This window comes from Muscardinus avellanarius, assembly GCF_963383645.1.
Source record: "Muscardinus avellanarius genome assembly, chromosome: 16".
Classification (NCBI taxonomy): domain Eukaryota; kingdom Metazoa; phylum Chordata; class Mammalia; order Rodentia; family Gliridae; genus Muscardinus; species Muscardinus avellanarius.
In genome coordinates, this window is record NC_137802.1 from 1595495 (window position 1) to 1613020 (window position 17526).

The following is a 17526-nucleotide window of genomic DNA, read 5'->3' on the forward strand; positions in this document are numbered from 1 at the left end:
GCGGCGTCCTCCGCCAGCTGCGGAGGGGGCAAAGGCGGGCGGGTTGGAACCCCGGGACCCCCACCCACCCCCGGGACCCCCAACCGGCCCCGGGCCCGCGCCCACCTGCAGCAGGAGCAGGTCGTTCTCCAGGAAGCCGGGGCGGCTGTCGGGGTGGCGCACGGCGCGGGACACGTCGTACAGGCGCGTGGAGGGCTCGGGCTCCGACAGCGAGTGCGCGCCCAGCAGCACCTGCGGCGGCTCGGGGGCGCTGGGGGGGTCCGCGGTCAGCCGGGGCAGGGGCGCCGAACCCCCACGGACACTCACCCGCCGTCCACCCCCTACGGACACTCACCCGCCGTCCACCCCCCCACGGACACTCACCCTCCGTCCACCCCCCACGGACACTCACCCTCCGTCCACGCCCCCACGCACACTCACCCGTCGTCCAACCCCCCACGGACACTCACCCTCCATCCATCCCCCACGGACACTCACCCGCCGTCCACCCCCCACGGACACTCACCCGCCGTCCACCCCCCACGGACACTCACCCGCCGTCCACCCCCCCACGGACACTCACCCGACGACCCCCCCACGGACACTCACCCGCCGTCCACCGCCTCACGGACACTCACCCGCCGTCCACCCCCCACGGACACTCACCCTCCGTCCACCCCCCACGGACACTCACCCTCCGTCCACGCCCCCACGCACACTCACCCGTCGTCCAACCCCCCACGGACACTCACCCTCCATCCATCCCCCACGGACACTCACCCGCCGTCCACCCCCCACGGACACTCACCCGCCGTCCACCCCCCCACGGACACTCACCCGCCGTCCACCCCCCACGGACACTCACCCGCCGTCCACCCCCCACGGACACTCACCCGCCGTCCACCCCCCACGGACACTCACCCGCCGTCCACCCCCCACGGACACTCACCCGCCGTCCACGCCCCACGGACACTCACCCGCCGTCCACCCCCCACGGACACTCACCCGCCGTCCAACCCCCCCCACGGACACTCACCAGCCGTCCACCCCCCACGGACACTCACCCGCCGTCCAGCCCCCACCGACACTCACCTGCCGTCCACCCCCCACGGACACTCACCCGCCGTCCAGGCAGTGCGCGGCGCTCAGCACCCACTTCGCGCTCAGCAGGGCGCCGCCGCAGCGGTGCGTGCCGTTCACCTGCACCGACGCCATGTAGGGCCGCGCGTGGGGCTGGGCCTCCCGAACGTCCAGGGTCCCGACGCCGGGCTGGGCCGCTGCGGGGCGGGGGGTGAGCGAGCACCGGGGGAGCCCCCTCCCCACCCGGAGTGAGCGCCCCAGGGCCAGGGCGCAGGGGTGGGGCTGCGGCAGCGATTCCCAGCGTGCACCCCAAGGCTGCACCTAAGACCCCTGCAGCTTCAGACCCTGAAGGGCTCAGGTTTGTGGATGCCCTTGGCTTCCAGAGCCCCCCCTTCTGGCCACCGATGGGCGATGGGAGGGTGCTGTCTGCAGAGGGGACCCTGGCTGACGCCCCGTCTCCCCCAGACCCACTCACCGCACAGGGCGGCGCCCAGAAGAACCGCGGCCACCAGGCGCGCCAAGCTGGGTCCCGCCATCATGCTGCTGCTGCTGCTGCTGGGCCACTGGCCCGGGCCCTTTTATGGGGGTGCAGGGGGCAGCACCCCTGGAGCCCACTGCGCTGGCGGCTGCCCAGCTGGGGGAAGGGGAAGCTGCCCGCCCAGCCTGCACCAAGTCTCCTGACAGGCTGGCGCAAGAGGGGGGTCCAGCCCGTGCCATGAGCCTCCTCCCTGGGCCTCTCGTCTGGCCCCGACCCCCGGCCTCTCGCGGTCCCACAAGGGGACTGGGTCTCTCCGGGGAGCTAGCCAGGGCAAGCTTTAATGGGGGGCAGCCCCCGGTGCTGGCAAGAAGTGAGGAGGGGTCTGCGCACCCCAGGCTATATCCCCACCTCCCCTCAAAACAGAGCATCATTCCAGCCTGAATTTCACAATACCAGATGCAGCTATAAACAAGTATTTATTTATTTATTTATCTATTTATTTATTTATTTTTGGTGTTACTGGGGTTCCTGGAAACCCTTCTGCCTCGGGCTACAATCCCAGACCTATTTTTACATTTTTATTTGGAAACAGGGTCTCCTAAGCCAGCGTGCGCGGCTGGCTTCCAACCTGCGCGATCCTCCTGCCTCCCACTCCCGAGCACCGGGATTACAAGCGTGCGCCACCACGCCCGGCAAGGTAGCATATTTTAGAGTAGTAGAATATAATCAGTTTTTTTCATTGGTCTCCGTTTAGGGTCTCCTTGGGTTTCTTTTTCTTTTTTTTTGTTTTGGTGCACTGTATTCATACATCATAATGATATAAAGAAATTACTTTTGTAAACATACATGCACACATCGCCCAGTTAGCCCCTACCCGATCCCCACTCGTTCCCTCCCCATCCCTCCTTCCCATGCTTGGCTTAGTGGTTCACATCTAGTATTATAGCAATTTATCCAATATTAACGATGTTTATTTATTTATTTTTTTATTTTTATTTTTTTATTTTTATTTTTATTTATTATTATTATTATTATTATTGGTGGTACTGGGGATGGAACCCAGGGGCTTTTCTACCTCCAGGCTAACACTCCCAAGCCTTTTTTTTTGGGGGGGGATGTCTGGGGATGGAACCCAGGGGCATTTGACCTCCAAGCTACACCCCCTGCCCTATTTTTTATTCCTTATTTGAAACGGTCTCACTGAGTTGCAGAGGCCTCACTAAGTAGTAGCTGAGGCTGTCCACGAACCGCGATCCTCCAGTCTCAGCCTCCCGAATGCTGGGATGACAAGCGTGCGCCACCACGCCCGGCTCCAGGCCTATTTTATACTTTATTTGGAAACAGGGTCTCACTAAGTAGCCGAGAGCCTCACTAAGTCGCCGAGGCTGGCTTCAAACCTCTGTGATCCTCTGGTTTTAGCCTCCCAAGAACTAGGATTACAAGTGTGTGCCACCACGCCCAGCTTATTTTAATTTTTTTATTTACTTTTTTTGTGTGGTGCCGGGATGGAACCCAGGGGCATTCTACCTCCGAGCTGCACCCCCAGCCCTGTGGTTTATTTTTTATTCTGAAACAGGGTCTCCCAGAGTTGCAAAGGGCGTCGCAAAGTAGCTGAGGCTGGCCGCGAACCCCAATCCTCCGGTCTCAGCCTCCCGAGTGCTGGGATGACCAGCATGCGCCCCGCGCCCGGCCAGAGCGGGCTTTGATGGTGCCAGGCAGAGGAGCGGCCCTGGCCGGGGCGGCGGGTGGCAGAGGCCACCTCTCCTAGTGGGCAGTCGCAGGTTCGAGGACAGGCTTGGCAAATTCGACCTTGTTTCCAAATAAAGTAGGGCTGGGGTGTCGCTCAGAGACAGAGCGTCCCTGGGTTCAACCCTAGCAACAACAACACCCCTTTGTGGCCAGGCTCGGCTGTTGGTAGGAGGCAGGACACCGGCTGGCCGGGTTCTGCCCCGTCCCTCCTGTATCCAGGGGCGAGCTGAGCTCAACGCAGGCCCCAGGCCGCCCCAAGCCCACCGCAGGGACCCGCATCCTCCGCCCAGAGCGGCCCTCAGTGCCTGGGAGCAGAGCGGCACCACGGCCATGTTGGGGGCCCCCTGGCTTCCTGGGGGGCGCGAGGGCGCCGCCGTGCGGCCGAGGCGGGCACGGCACCCGCAGGCTCAGAGCTGGGCTCTGGACCAAGGCTCACCCCAGCCTGTCTCGGTGAGGACTGGGGACAGCCAGCCGGACACGGTGGCCCACGCCTGTAGCTCTGTTATTTGGGGGCTGAAACAAGGCGATCACAGGCTCGAGGCCAGTCTTAGCAAGTGGTGAGAGTCTCATGAACGCAGCAAGACCTTAACAAAATAAAAAAAAAGAAAATAGGACTACAGTCCTAGCATTTGGGAGGCCGAGACAGGAGAATCGCGGTTCGCAGACAGCCTCGGCTACTCAGTGACACCCTGTTTCAAAATAATAAAAACCGAGCTGGGGGTGTAGCTCGGAGGTAGAAACCCCCTGGGTTCCATCCCAGTACCCCCAAAAAAAGGGGGGGGGGGCTGCAGATGTAGCTTGGAGATAGTGACCCTTCTGGATTCAATCCCCGATCTCCCCTGAGCCCCCCCAAAAAAGGCTCCGGACGCTGCACTGAACGCTTTTATTGATGCCACCCCAGCCCCCGGGCCCCGCCGGCTCCTGCTCAGTTCCCCGCGCCGTCCTCCAGCACGCTCCGGATCCAGGGCGCGTAGCTCGACACGCGGGTGGAGATGCCAGGTCCCCTGGGGTCGCCGCACAAAGGCCCGCTCGAGGAGAACACGCCCTCGAGCACGCCGCCGCACACCAGCGGGCTCCCCGAGTCGCCCTGCGGGGGGGTTCGTGAGTGCTGGCCCCGCCCTCGCCTGTCCATCCTGCCGAGGCCCCGCCCTCGCCTGTCCATCCTGCCGAGGCCCCGCCCTCGGCCTGTCCATCTTGCTGAGGCCCCGCCCTCGTCCTGTCCATCCTGCCGAGGCGCCGCCCTCGGCCTGTCCATCCTGCCGAGGCCCCGCCCATGGCCTGTCCATCCTGCCGAGGCCCCGCCCTCGCCCTGTCCATCTTGCTGAGGCCCCGCCCTCGTCCTGTCCATCCTGCCGAGGCCCCGCCCTCGGCCTGTCCATCCTGCCGGGCTCCTCCCTCCCTCCTGGGCTCGGGCCATTCTCAGTCCCCTCCTCCCGCTCGCTGGCCCGCCCTCTCTCTGCTCCAGCCCCGGGTCCCACAGACAGGACCCCGCCCGAGTTCTGCCTCTCCTCCAGGCCGCCCCCTCCCTCCCCGGCCCCGCCCCTCCGCCTCCTCCCTCTTCCCTGGGGCTTCTCTAGCCCCGCCCCTCCCCGGCCCCGCCCCTCCGCCCTGGCCTCTCCTCTGGCCCCGCCCCTCTGTCCCTCCCCTCCCTGGGCCCGCACCCTGCATCTGTCCCGGCGGCGGCTCTCCGTGCATATCTGGCGCTCGGTGACGCCGACTAAGCCGCGGCCATCGTTCAGGGCGCGCAGGTTGCAGGTGGAGCGGATCAGCGCGGGCAAAACCGCCTCCAGCAGGCGGTCGGGGAGGCGGCCGGCGGGGGTCCCCACGGTCCAGCCCGCCATGTCGCAGCGCGTCCCGGGCGGCAGCTCGCGGTCCTCCTGCTGCCAGGGTAGGGGGCGCACGGCGCGGCCCAGCGCGGCCTCCTCCGCCAGCTGCGGAGGGGGCGTCAGGCGGGCGGGGCGGGACCCCGGACCCCCACCCGGCCCCCGGGACCCCCACCCTGCCCCAGGGACCTCCACCCTGCCCCGGGCCCGCGCCCACCTGCAGCAAGATCAGGTCGTTCTCCAGGGAGCCGGGGCGGCTGTAGGGGTAGCGCACGGCGCGGGACACGTCGTACAGGCGCATGGAGGGCTCGGGCTCCGACAGCGAGTGCGCGCCCAGCAGCACCTGCGGCTGCTCGGGGGCGCTGGGGGGGTCCGCGGTCAGCCGGGGCCGGGGGCCGACCCCCCCACGGACACTCACCCGCCGTCCACCCCCCCACGGACACTCACCCGCCGTCCACCCCCCCACGGACACTCACCTGCCGTCCACCCCCCCACGGACACTCACCTGCCGTCCACCCCCCCACGGACACTCACCCGCCGTCCAGCACCCCCATGGACACTCACCCACCGTCCACCCCCCACGGACACTCACCCGTCGTCCACCCCCCACGGACAATCACCCTCCTTCCACCCCCCACGGACACTCACCCGCCGTCCACCCCCCACGGACACTCACCCGCCGTCCAGGCAGTGCGCGGCGCTCAGCACCCACTTCGCGCTCAGCAGGGCGCCGCCGCAGCGGTGCGTGCCGTTCACCTGCACCGACGCCATGTAGGGCCGCGCGTGCGGGTGGGCCTCCCGAACGTCCAGGGTCCCGACGCCGGACTGGGCCGCTGCGGGGCGGGGGGTGAGCGAGCACCGGGGGAGCCCCCTCCCCACCCGGAGTGAGCGCCCCAGGGCCAGGGCGCAGGGGTGGGGCTGCGGCAGCGACTCCCAGCGTGCACCCCAAGGCTGCACCTAAGACCCCTGCAGCTTCAGACCCTGAAGGGCTCAGGTTTGTGGATGCCCTTGGCTTCCAGAGCCCCCCCTTCCTGGCCACCGATGGGCGTTGGGAGGGTGCTGTCTGCAGAGGGGACCCTGGCTGACGCCCCGTCTCCCCCAGACCCACTCACCGCACAGGGCGGCGCCCAGGAGAACCGCGGCCACCAGGCGCGCCAATCTGGGTCGCGCCATCATGCTGCTGCTGCTGCTGCTGCTGCTGCTGCTGCCGGGCCACTGGCCCGGGCCCTTTTATGGGGGTGCAGGGGGCGGCACCCCTGGAGCCCACTGCGCTGGCGGCTGCCCAGCTGGGGGAAGGGGAAGCTGCCCGCCCAGCCTGCACCAAGTCTCCTGACAGGCTGGCGCAAGAGGGGGGTCCAGCTCCGCCCGCGCCTCCTCCCTGGGCCTCTACTCTGGCTGCGCCGCCCCCCCACCCCACCACCACCACCACCACCCCCACCCTCCCACCCCCCCACGCCCCACCCCCGCCCAGCCACCCCACACCCCGCCTCTCGTGGTCCCACAAGGGGACCGGGTCTCTCCGGGGAGCTAGCCAGGGCCAGCTTTAATGGGGGGCAGCCCCCGGTGCTGGGAAGAAGCGGAGAGGGGCCTGCGCCCCCCAGGCTATATCCCCATCTCCCCCCACAACAGGGTGATGGAGGACACGGAAGAAACCTGAAGAAAGAAAGGTTCCAAAGGAGTTAAGGCAGTTTGGTGAAAGGTCAAGCTTTCCGAGACTCTGGGTGACTTCTGGTCTTTCCGGAATTTCTCACCCCCGACCCACCGGTGAGAGCGGGAACTGGCTGCAATCATGCTCTTAATAATCTTTAACCAGGCCTCATACTTTCTTCTTGTTTTTTAATTTTCCCTCCAAGCCCGGCGTGGTGGCGCACGCTTGTAATCCCAGCATTCGGGAGACTGAGACTGGAGGATCGCTGTTCGCGGACAGCCTCAGCTACTTAGTGAGGCCTTTCGCAACTTAGTGAGACCCTGTTTCAAGAATAAAGAATAAAAAATTGGGCAGGGGGTGTAGCTCGGAGTTCAAATGCCTCTGGGTTCCATCCCCAGACCCGCAAAAAAAAAAAAAAAAATCCCTCCATGATTGTATTCTGCAAGCATATGACATATATTCTACATCAATCATTCTGCATTGTGTTTGAGATTGTACCTTGATGTTTTTCTTTCTGTTGAAGTTGTGGTTTTGGTGCAGAGGAAAAAAGTATAAAAACTTAGTTCTAGAGAATAAAGTTGTCAGTGGTCCAAGAGACGACTGTCCGAGTCTTCATTTCAGGTCTCTCCCTCCCAAGTCCCGGGGAGGAATCCCCATACAGGACGTCTTTCCAGCCTGAATTTCACAATACCAGGTGCAGCTATAAACATCCCCATCTTTTTTTAATTTTGCGTGGTCCTGCAGATTGAACCCAGTCTACCTCTGAGCCACACCCACCCAGAACCCAGGGGCTTTTCTACCTCCAGGCTACACTCCCCAGACTTTTTTTTTTTTTTTTCAGGTCTGGGGATGGAACCCAGGGGCATTTGACGTCCGAGCTACACCCCCAGCCCTATTTTTTATTCCTCATTTGGAACAGTCTCACTGAGTTGCAGAGGCCTCACTAAGTAGTAGCTGAGGCTGTCCACGAACCGCGATCCTCCAGTCTCAGCCTCCCGAATGCTGGGATGACAAGCGTGCGCCACCACGCCCGGCTCCAGGCCTATTTCATACTTTATTTGGAAACAGGGTCTCACTCAGTTGCTGAGAGCCTCACTAAGTCGCCGAGGCTGGCTTCGAACCTGCGCGATCCTCCTGTCTCAGCCTCCCAAGAACTAGGATTACAAGTGTGTGCCACCACGACTGGGGACAGCCAGCCGGACACGGTGGCCCACGCCTGTAGCTCTGTTATTTGGGGGCTGAAACAAGACCATCACAGGCTCGAGTCCAGTCTCAGCAGTAGGTGAGATTGTCATGAACGCAGCAAGACCGTTACAAAATAAAAATAAAAGAAAATAGGGCTGCAGTTAGGGGTGGTGGCGCGCGCTTGTAATCCCCGCGCTTGAGACAGGAGGATCGCAGGTTCAAAGCCAGCCTCAGCTACTCAGTGAGACCCTGTTTCAAAATAATAGAAACCGAGCTAGGCGTGTAGCTCGGAGGTAGAATGCCCCTGGGTTCCATTCCCAGTACCCCCCCCAAGAAAAAGAGGGCTGCAGATGTAGCTTGGAGATAGTGACCCTTCTGGATTCAATCCCTAATTTCCCCAGCGCCCCCCAAAAAAGGCTCCGGACGCTGCACTGAACGCTTTTATTGATGCCACCCCAGCCCCCGGGCCCCGCCGGCTCCTGCTCAGTTCCCCGCGCCGTCCTCCAGCACGCTCCGGATCCAGGGCGCGTAGCTCGACACGCGGGTGGAGATGCCAGGTCCGCTGGGGTCGCCGCACAAGTGCCCCCTCGACGTGACCACGCCCTCGAGCACGCCCCCGCACACCAGCGGGCTCCCGGAGTCGCCCTGCGGGGGGGTTCGTGAGTGCCGGCCCCGCCCTCGGCCTGTCCATCCTGCCGGGCCCCGCCCTCCCTACTGGGCTCATTCTCAGCCCCTCCTCCCGCTCGCTGGCCCCGCCCACTCTGGGCTCCAGTTCGGGGTCCCACAGCCTCCCCGCCAGGACCCGGCCCGAGTTCAGCCTCTCCTCCAGGCCGCCCCTTCCTCCCGGCCCCGCCCTCCGTCTCCTCCCCCTTCGCTTGGGCCTCCCCTCTGGCCCCGCCCCTCCCTGGCCCCGCCCCTCCCTGGGCCCTCCTACCAGGGCCCGCCCACTGCATCTGTCGAGGCGGCGGAGGTCTGTGCATATCTGGCGCTCGGTGATGGCGTCTAAGCCGCCCTCGTTCAGGGCGCGCGCGTTGCAGCCGGTGCTTATAAGCACGGGCAGCACCTCCCGCAGCAGGCTGCCGGGACCACTGCCAGCGGGGGTCCTCACGTCAAAGCCCAACACGTCGCAGAGCGTCCCGGGCGGCAGCTGGCGGAACTCTTGCTGCCAGGGCAGGGGGCGCACGGCGCGGCCCAGCGCGGCGTCCTCCGCCAGCTGCGGAGGGGGCAACAGGCGGGATGGGGCGGGACCGCGGACCCCCGGCTCCCTCCCGCCCCCTGGACCCCCACCTGGCCCCTGGGACCCCTCCCCGAGCCCGCGCCCACCTGCAGCAGGATCAGATCGTGCTCCAGGGAGCCGGGGCGCCTGTAGGGGTGGCGCACGGCGCGGGACACGTCGTACAGGCGCTTGGAGGGCTCGGGCTCCGACAGCGAGTGCGCGCCCAGCAGCACCTGCGGCAGCTCGGGGGCGCTGGGGGGGTCCGCGGTCAGTCGGGGCCGGGCCGCCGAACCCCCACGGACACTCACCCGCCGTCCCACACCCCCACGGACACTCACCCTCCGTCCAAACCCCCACGGACACTCACCCGCAGTCCAACCCCCCCACGGACACTCACCCTCCGTCCAACTCCCCCACGGACACTCACCCGCCGTCCACCACCCACGGACATTCACCCTCCGTCCAACCCCCCCACGGACACTCACCCGTCGTCCCACCCCCCCACGGACACTCACCCGCCGTCCACCCCCCCACGGACACTCACCCGCCGTCCACCCCCCCACGGACACTCACCCGCCGTCCAACCCCCCACGGACACTCACCCGCCGTCCACCACCCACGGACATTCACCCTCCGTCCAAACCCCCACGGACACTCACCCGCCGTCCAACCCCCCACGGACACTCGCCCGCCGTCCACCCCCCAACAGACACTCACCCTCCGTCCAACCCCCCCACGGACACTCACCCGCCGTCCCACACCCCCACGGACACTCACCCGCCGTCCAAACCCCCACGGACACTCACCCGCCGTCCAACCCCCCCACGGACACTCACCCTCCTTCCAACTCCCCCACGGACACTCACCCGCCGTCCACCACCCACGGACATTCACCCTCCGTCCAACCCCCCCACGGACACTCACCCGTCGTCCCACCCCCCCACGGACACTCACCCGCCGTCCACCCCCCCACGGACACTCACCCGCCGTCCACCCCCCCACGGACACTCACCCGCCGTCCACCCCCCCACGGACACTCACCCGCCGTCCAACCCCCCACGGACACTCACCCGCCGTCCACCACCCACGGACATTCACCCTCCGTCCAAACCCCCCACGGACACTCACCCGTCGTCCCACCCCTCCACAGACACTCACCCGCCGTCCACCCCTCCACGGACACTCACCCGCCGTCCAACCCCCCACGGACACTCACCCGCCGTCCACCCCCCAACAGACACTCACCCTCCGTCCAACCCCCCCACGGACACTCACCCGCCGTCCACCACCCAAGGACATTCACCCTCCTTCAATCCCCCCCATGGACACTCACCCGCCGTCCACCCCCCCACGGACACTCACCCGCCGTCCACCCCCCACGGACACTCACCCCTCGTCCAAGCAGTGCGCGGCGCTCAGCACCCACTTCGCGCTCAGCAGGGCGCCGCCGCAGCGGTGCGTGCCGTTCACCTGCACCGACGCCATGTAGGGCCGCGCGAGCGGCTGCGCCTCCCGAACGTCCAGGGTCCCGACGCCGGGCTGGGCCGCTGCGGGGCGGGGGGTGAGCGAGCACCGGGGGAGCCCCCTCCCCACCCGGAGTGAGCTCCCCAGGGCCAGGGCGCAGGGGTGGGGCTGCGGCAGCGATTCCCAGCGTGCACCCCAAGGCTGCACCTAAGACCCCTGCAGTTTCAGACCCTGAAGGGCTCAGGTTTGTGGATGCCCTTGGCTTCCAGAGCCCCCCCTTCTGGCCACCGATGGGCGTTGGGAGGGTGCTGTCTGCAGAGGGGACCCTGGCTGACGCCCCGTCACCCCCAGACCCACTCACCGCACAGGGCGGCGCCCAGGAGAACCGCGGCCACCAGGCGCGCCAAGCTGGGTCCCGCCATCATGCTGCTGCTGCTGCTGGGCCACTGGCCCGGGCCCTTTTATGGGGGTGCAGGGGCGGCACCCCTGGAGCCCCACTGCGCTGGCCGCTGCCCAGCTGGGGGAAGGGGAAGCTGCCCGCCCAGCCTGCACCAAGTCTCCTGACAGGCTGGCACAAGAGGGGTCCCGCCCAGGCCACGTGCCTCCTCCCTGGGGCCTCTCCTCTGGCTGTGCCCCCCCCCAGTCACCCCACACCCCGCCTCTCGTGGTCCCACAAGGGGACCCGGTCTCTCCGGGGAGCTAGCCAGGGCCAGCTTTAATGGGGGGCAGCCCCCGTGCTGAGAAGAAGCGGAGAGGGGCCTGCGCCCCCCAGGCTATATCCCCATCTCCCCCCAAAACAGGGTGATGGAGGACACGGAAGAAACCTGAGGAAGGAAAGGTTCCAAAGGAGTTAAGGCAGTTTGGTGAAAGGTCAAGCTTTCCGAGACTCTGGGTGACTTCTGGTCTTTCCGGAATTTCTCACCCCCGACCCACCGGTGAGAGCGGAAACTGGCTGCAATCATGCTCTTAATAATCTTTAACCAGGCCTCTTGGTTTCTTCTTGTTTTTTAATTTTCCCTCCAAGCCCGGCGTGGTGGCGCACGCTTGTAATCCCAGCATTCGGGAGGCCGAGACCGGAGGATCGCAGTTCGCGGACAGCCTCAGCTACTTAGTGAGGCCTTTCGCAACTTAGTGAGACCCTGTTTCAAGAATAAAGAATAAAAAATTGGGCAGGGGGTGTAGCTCGGAGTTCAAATGCCTCTGGGTTCCATCCCCAGACCCCCCCAAAAAAAAAATTTCCCTCCATGATTGTATTCCACAAGCATATGACGTATGTCTTACATCAATCATTCTGCATTGTGTTTGAGATTGTACTTTGATGTTTTTCTTTCTTTTGAAGTTGTGGTTTTGGTGCAGGGGAAAAAGTATAAAAACTTAGTTCTAGAGAATAAAGTTGTCAGTGGTCCAAGAGACGACTGTCCATGTCTTCATTTCAGGTCTCTCCCTCCCAAGTCCCGGGGAAGAATCCCCACTCGTGGCGCCCGCAAACAGGGACTTGAAGGAGCCCCAAAGAGAAGAGGGAGGAGGCCGCTGCAGAAAGAGGTAAGCAGCTATGGGAAATCAAGTAAGTAAGGATCCTTTTACAAAATTAGCACATTATCTTTTAAAGCAATATAAGATAAAGGTATCACAAGAAGAGTTGCAAAATTGTTATGATTTAGCCGCAGAATATAATCCTTGGCTTCCTGATGAAGGAACTTTAGATGAAGAAATATGGGACAGAGTTCAAAAAAAATATGACAGCCTATTGTCAAGGGGAGAAAATCCTCCCTCAGTGGCGGGTCACTTAGTCTTTAATTAAAATGACCATTCAACAAACTGACGGCAAGGCTTTAGACACAGAGAGTGAAACTGAAAAATCGCTTCAAATATATGAGTTGTCGAAGGAAGATTTAGATCGAGCCACAAAACAAAAGGACAAAATGTTTGCCTCCGAAAGCCCAGGAAAAGAAGTCAGAGCGAGCGTCTTGGCGCCCACGCCCGCCCCCCCTTCGGCCCCTGTGGCAGAAAGCATAAATCTTTTAGAGCACAGAACGAATCCAGTCTCGCCTAAATCTATGTCTCTCAGACCTCGAGACTACCCTGCTCATTTAGCTTTTACCTTCCCTGTCACTTTTAACCCTGGTCCGCGGCAGCAAATTGAATGGAGAGGGCTTGAATTTGATGCTATTTCTCCTTTCAAAAAGGCACGCATGCTTTGTGGGCCTGTTTCTAATTACTGCGTTGAATTCTTGTGCTCTTGGGCAGAGAACTGGATCCCTATGATTTCTATACAGTAGCAGAGATGGTCCTGACAGGACAGCAATATTCACAATGGCAAATGTGGCTCAGTGAGGAGGCAAAGCAAGTTATGCGTGATCACTTGGCTCGGGGGAATCAGGCTCAGTTGTCTTATGGTTACTCACTGGAACTGGGGCTTGGTCAGACCAAGCAGCTCAGATCCAAAATGTACATCCGCAGCATATATATTGGATTCGAGAAGCTGCTATTTTGGCTTGGAAAAAAATTGATACAGGAACAGGAGAGCCATTTACAAAAATTTTACAAGGACCCACTGAAGAGTAGACTTCCTTCATTGGGAGACTGCAGGATTCTATTCAGAAAACCATAAATAACGCGGAATTGTCAGAAATATTAACCAAGCAACTAGCTTTTGATAATGCTAATGAAGACGGTCAGGCCGCTATCCGGCCCATTAGAGAGGCCGGGAATGTTTTAGAGTATATGAAGGGGTGGGGCTGCGGCAGCGATTCCCAGCGTGCACCCCAAGGCTGCACCTAAGACCCCTGCAGCTTCAGACCCTGAAGGGCTCAGGTTTGTGGATGCCCTTGGCTTCCAGAGCCCCCCCTTCCTGGCCACCCGATGGGCGTTGGGAGGGTCCTGTCTGCAGAGGGGACCCTGGCTGACGCCCCGTCTCCCCCAGACCCACTCACCGCACAGGGCGGCGCCCAGGAGAACCGCGGCCACCAGGCGCGCCAAGCTGGGTCCCGCCATCATGCTTCTGCTGCTGCTGCTGCTGCCGGGCCACTGGCCCGGGCCCTTTTATGGGGGTGCAGGGGGCGGCACCCCTGGAGCCCCACTGCGCTGGCGGCTGCCCAGCTGGGGGAAGGGGAAGCTGCCCGCCCAGCGTGCACCCAAGTCTCCAGACAGGCTGGCGCAATAGGGGTCCCGCCCCGGACACGAGCCTCCACCCTGGGCCTCTCGTCTGGCCCGACCCCCGGCATCTCGTGGTCCCACAAGGGGACCGGGTCTCTCCGGGGAGCTAGCCAGGGCCAGCATTAATGGGGTACTGGCAAGAAGCGGGGAGGGGTCTGCGCCCCCCAGGCTATATCCCCACCTCCCCCCAAAACAGAGCATCCTTCCAGCCTGAATTTCACAATACCAGATGCAGCTAGTAAACAACCCATTCTTTTTTTTTTTTTTTTTTTATAGGTCTGGGTTTCCTGGAAACCCTTCTGCATCAGGTTACACTCCCAGACCTATTTTTACATTTTTATTTGGAAACAGGGTCTCCAAAGCCAGCGCACGCGGCTGGCTTCGAACCTGCGCGATCCTCCTGTCTCCGCCTCCCAAGCGCTGGGATTACAAGCGTGTGCCACCACGCCCGGCCCCCTGCCCTATTTTTTATTCCTTATTAGAAACGGTCTCACTGAGTTGCAGAGGGCCTCACTAAGTAGTAGCTGAGGCTGTCCACGAACCGCGATCCTCCAGTCTCAGCCTCCCGAATGCTGGGATGACAATCCCTGCCACATCACGCCCGGCTCCAGACCTATTTTATACTTTATTTGGAAACAGGGTCTCACTAAGTAGCCGAGAGCCTCACTAAGTCGCCGAGGCTGGCTTCAAACCTGCGCGATCCTCCTGTGTTAGCCTCCCAAGAACTAGGATTACAAGTGTGTGCCACCACGCCCAGCTTATTTTAATTTTTTTATTTACTTTTTTTGTGTGGTGCCGGGATGGAACCCAGGGGCATTCTACCTCCGAGCTGCACCCCCAGCCCTGTGGTTTATTTTTTATTCTGAAACAGGGTCTCCCAGAGTTGCAAAGGGCGTCGCAAAGTAGCTGAGGCTGGCCGCGAACCGCGATCTTCCGGTCTCAGCCTCCCGAGTGCTGGGATGACCAGCGTGCGCCCCGCGCCCGGCCAGAGCGGGCTTTGATGGTGCCAGGCAGAGGAGCGGCCCTGGCCGGGGCGGCGGGTGGCAGAGGCCGCCTCTCCTAGTGGGCAGTCGCAGGTTCGAGGACAGGCTTGGCAAATTCGACCTTGTTTCCAAATAAAGTAGGGCTGGGGTGTCGCTCAGAGACAGAGCGTCCCTGGGTTCAACCCTAGCAACAACAACACCCCTTTGTGGCCAGGCTCGGCTGTTGGTGGGAGGCAGGACACCGGCTGGCCGGGTTCTGCCCCGTCCCTCCTGTATCCAGGGGCGAGCTGAGCTCAACGCAGGCCCCAGGCCGCCCCACGCCCACCGCAGGGACCCGCATCCTCCGCCCAGAGCGGCCCTCAGTGCCTGGGAGCAGAGCGGCACCACGGCCATGTTGGGGGCCCCCTGGCTTCCTGGGGGGCGCGAGGGCGCCGCCGTGCGGCCGAGGCGGGCACGGCACCCGCAGGCTCAGAGCTGGGCTCTGGACCAAGGCTCACCCCAGCCTGTCTCGGTGAGGACTGGGGACAGCCAGCCGGACACGGTGGCCCACGCCTGTAGCTCTGTTATTTGGGGGGGCCTGAAACAATACGATTACCGAGATTCTCATGAACGCAGCAAGACCGTTTCAAAATAAAAATAAAAGAGTATAGGGCTGCAGTCCCAGCATTTGGAGGCCGAGACAGGAGAATCGCGGTTCGCAGACAGCCTCGGCTACTCAGTGTGACCCTCTTTCAAAATAATAAAAAACAAGCTGGGGGTGTAGCTCGGAGGTAGAATACCCCTGGGTTCCATCCCCAGTACCGAAAAAAAAAAGAGGGCTGCAGATGTAGCTTGGAGATAGTGACCCTTCTGGATTCTATCCCCATCCCCCGTACGCCCCCCAAAAAAGGCTCCGGACGCTGCACTGAACGCTTTTATTGATGCAACCCAGCCCCCGGGCCCCGCCGGCTCCTGCCGGCTCCTGCTCAGTCCGCTGCCATCACGCTCCGGATCCAGGGCGCGTAGCTCGACACGCGGGTGTAGACACCAGGTGTCCTGGGGTCGCCGCACACGCGCCCGCCCGACGTGACCACGCCCTCGAGCACGCCCCCGCACACCAGCGGGCTCCCGGAGTCGCCCTGCGGGGGGGTTCGTGAGTGCCGGCCCCGCCCACGGCTCGTCCATCTTGCCGGCCCCGCCCATGGCCTGTCCATCCTGCCGAGGCTCCGCCCATGGCCTGTTCATCGTGCCGGGCCCCGCCCTCCCTCCTGGGCTCATTCTCAGTCCCCTCCTCCCGCTCGCTGGCCCCGCCCACTCCGGGCTCCAGCCGGGGTCCCACAGCCACCCCGCCGGGACCCCAACCCGAGTTCTGCCTCTCCTCCAGGCCGCCCCTCCCCCCCGGCCCCGCCCCTCCGTCTCCTTCCCCTTCCCTGGAGCCTCCCCTCTGGCTCCGCCCCTCTATGGCCCCGCCCTCTCCCTGGGCCTCCCCTCTGGCTCCGCCCCTACCTGACCCCGCCCTCTCCCTGGGCCTCCCCTCTGGCTCCGCCCCTCTATGGCCCCGCCCTCTCCCTGGGCCTCCCCTCTGGCTCCGCCCTCCGGCCCCGCCCCTCCCTGGGTGCGCACCCTGCAGCTGTTGAGGCGGCGGAGGCGCCGGCATATCTGGCTGTCGCGGCCGCCGTCATGTAGAATGCGCAGGTTGCAGCCGGAAAGGTACAGCGAGGGCAGCAGCGTCTCCAGCAGGAGGTCGGGGCGGCGGCCGTCTTCGTTCCCCACGGTCCAGCCCGCCACGTCGCAGCGCGTCCCGGGCGGCAGCTGGCGGAACTCCTGCTGCCAGGGCAGGGGGCGCACGGCGCGGCCCAGCGCGGCGTCCTCCGCCAGCTGCGGAGGGGGCGTCAGGCGGGCGGGCAGGACCCCGGGACCCCCACCCGGACCCCGGAACCCCCACCCGGGCACGGGACACCCACCCGGAACCCCCACCCGGCCCCAGGACCCACCCCCCGGGCCCGCGCCCACCTGCAGCAGGACCAGGTCGTTCTCCAGGGAGCCGGGGCCGCTGTAGGGGTGGCGCATGGCGCGGGACACGTCGTACAGGCGCGTGGAGGGCTCGGGCTCCGACAGCGAGTGCGCGCCCAGCAGCACCTGTGGCAGCTCGGGGGCGCTGGGGGGGTCCGCGGTCAGCAGGGGCCGGGCCGCCGACCCCCCCACGGACACTCACCCGACGACCCCCCACGGAAACTCACCCGTCGTCCACACCCCACGGACACTCCCCCGTCGTTCAGCCTCCCACGGACACTCACCCGTCGTCCAGCCCCCCCACGGACACTCACCCGTCGTCCACCCCCCCACGGACACTCACCCGCCGTACAACCCCCCCCAAGGACACTCACCCGCTGTCCCACCCCCCCACGGACACTCACCCGTCGTCCAACCCCCCACGGACACTCACCCGCCGCCCACCCCCCCACGGACACTCACCCGCCGTCCACCCCCCACGGACACTCACCCGCCGTCCAGGCAGTGCGCGGCGCTCACACCCACTTCGCGCTCAGCAGGGCGCCGCCGCAGCGGTGCGTGCCGTTCACCTGCACCGACGCCATGTAGGGCAGCGCGTGCGGCTGGGCCTCCCGAACGTCCAGGGTCCCGACGCCGGGCTGGGCCGCTGCGGGGCGGGGGGTGAGCGAGCACCGGGGGAGCCCCCTCCCCACCCGGAGTGAGCGCCCCAGGGCCAGGGCGCAGGGGTGGGGCTGCGGCAGCGACTCCCAGCGTGCACCCCAAGGCTGCACCTA

The 17526-nt window shown here is 64.1% G+C and overlaps 2 protein-coding genes across 2 annotated transcripts; both read right to left on the reverse strand.

Moving 5' to 3' along the window:
- Positions 1-4211: 4211 nt before the first annotated feature.
- Positions 4212-6282, reverse strand: LOC308275043 (complement factor D-like; the record flags this gene model as incomplete). The annotated part of the gene is made up of 5 exons (XM_080713052.1): positions 4212-4373; positions 4948-5217; positions 5327-5471; positions 5786-5942; positions 6222-6282. 5 exons carry the CDS (start codon positions 6280-6282, stop codon positions 4212-4214), a joined length of 795 nt encoding a protein of 264 aa, XP_080569178.1.
- A 2143-nt stretch (positions 6283-8425) lies between these two features.
- On the reverse strand, positions 8426-13616 carry LOC308275044 (complement factor D-like; the record flags this gene model as incomplete). The annotated part of the gene is made up of 7 exons (XM_080713053.1): positions 8426-8587; positions 8877-9155; positions 9266-9410; positions 10549-10705; positions 10984-11080; positions 12553-12620; positions 13556-13616. 7 exons carry the CDS (start codon positions 13614-13616, stop codon positions 8426-8428), a joined length of 969 nt encoding a protein of 322 aa, XP_080569179.1.
- Between the last annotated feature and the right edge of the window lie 3910 nt (positions 13617-17526).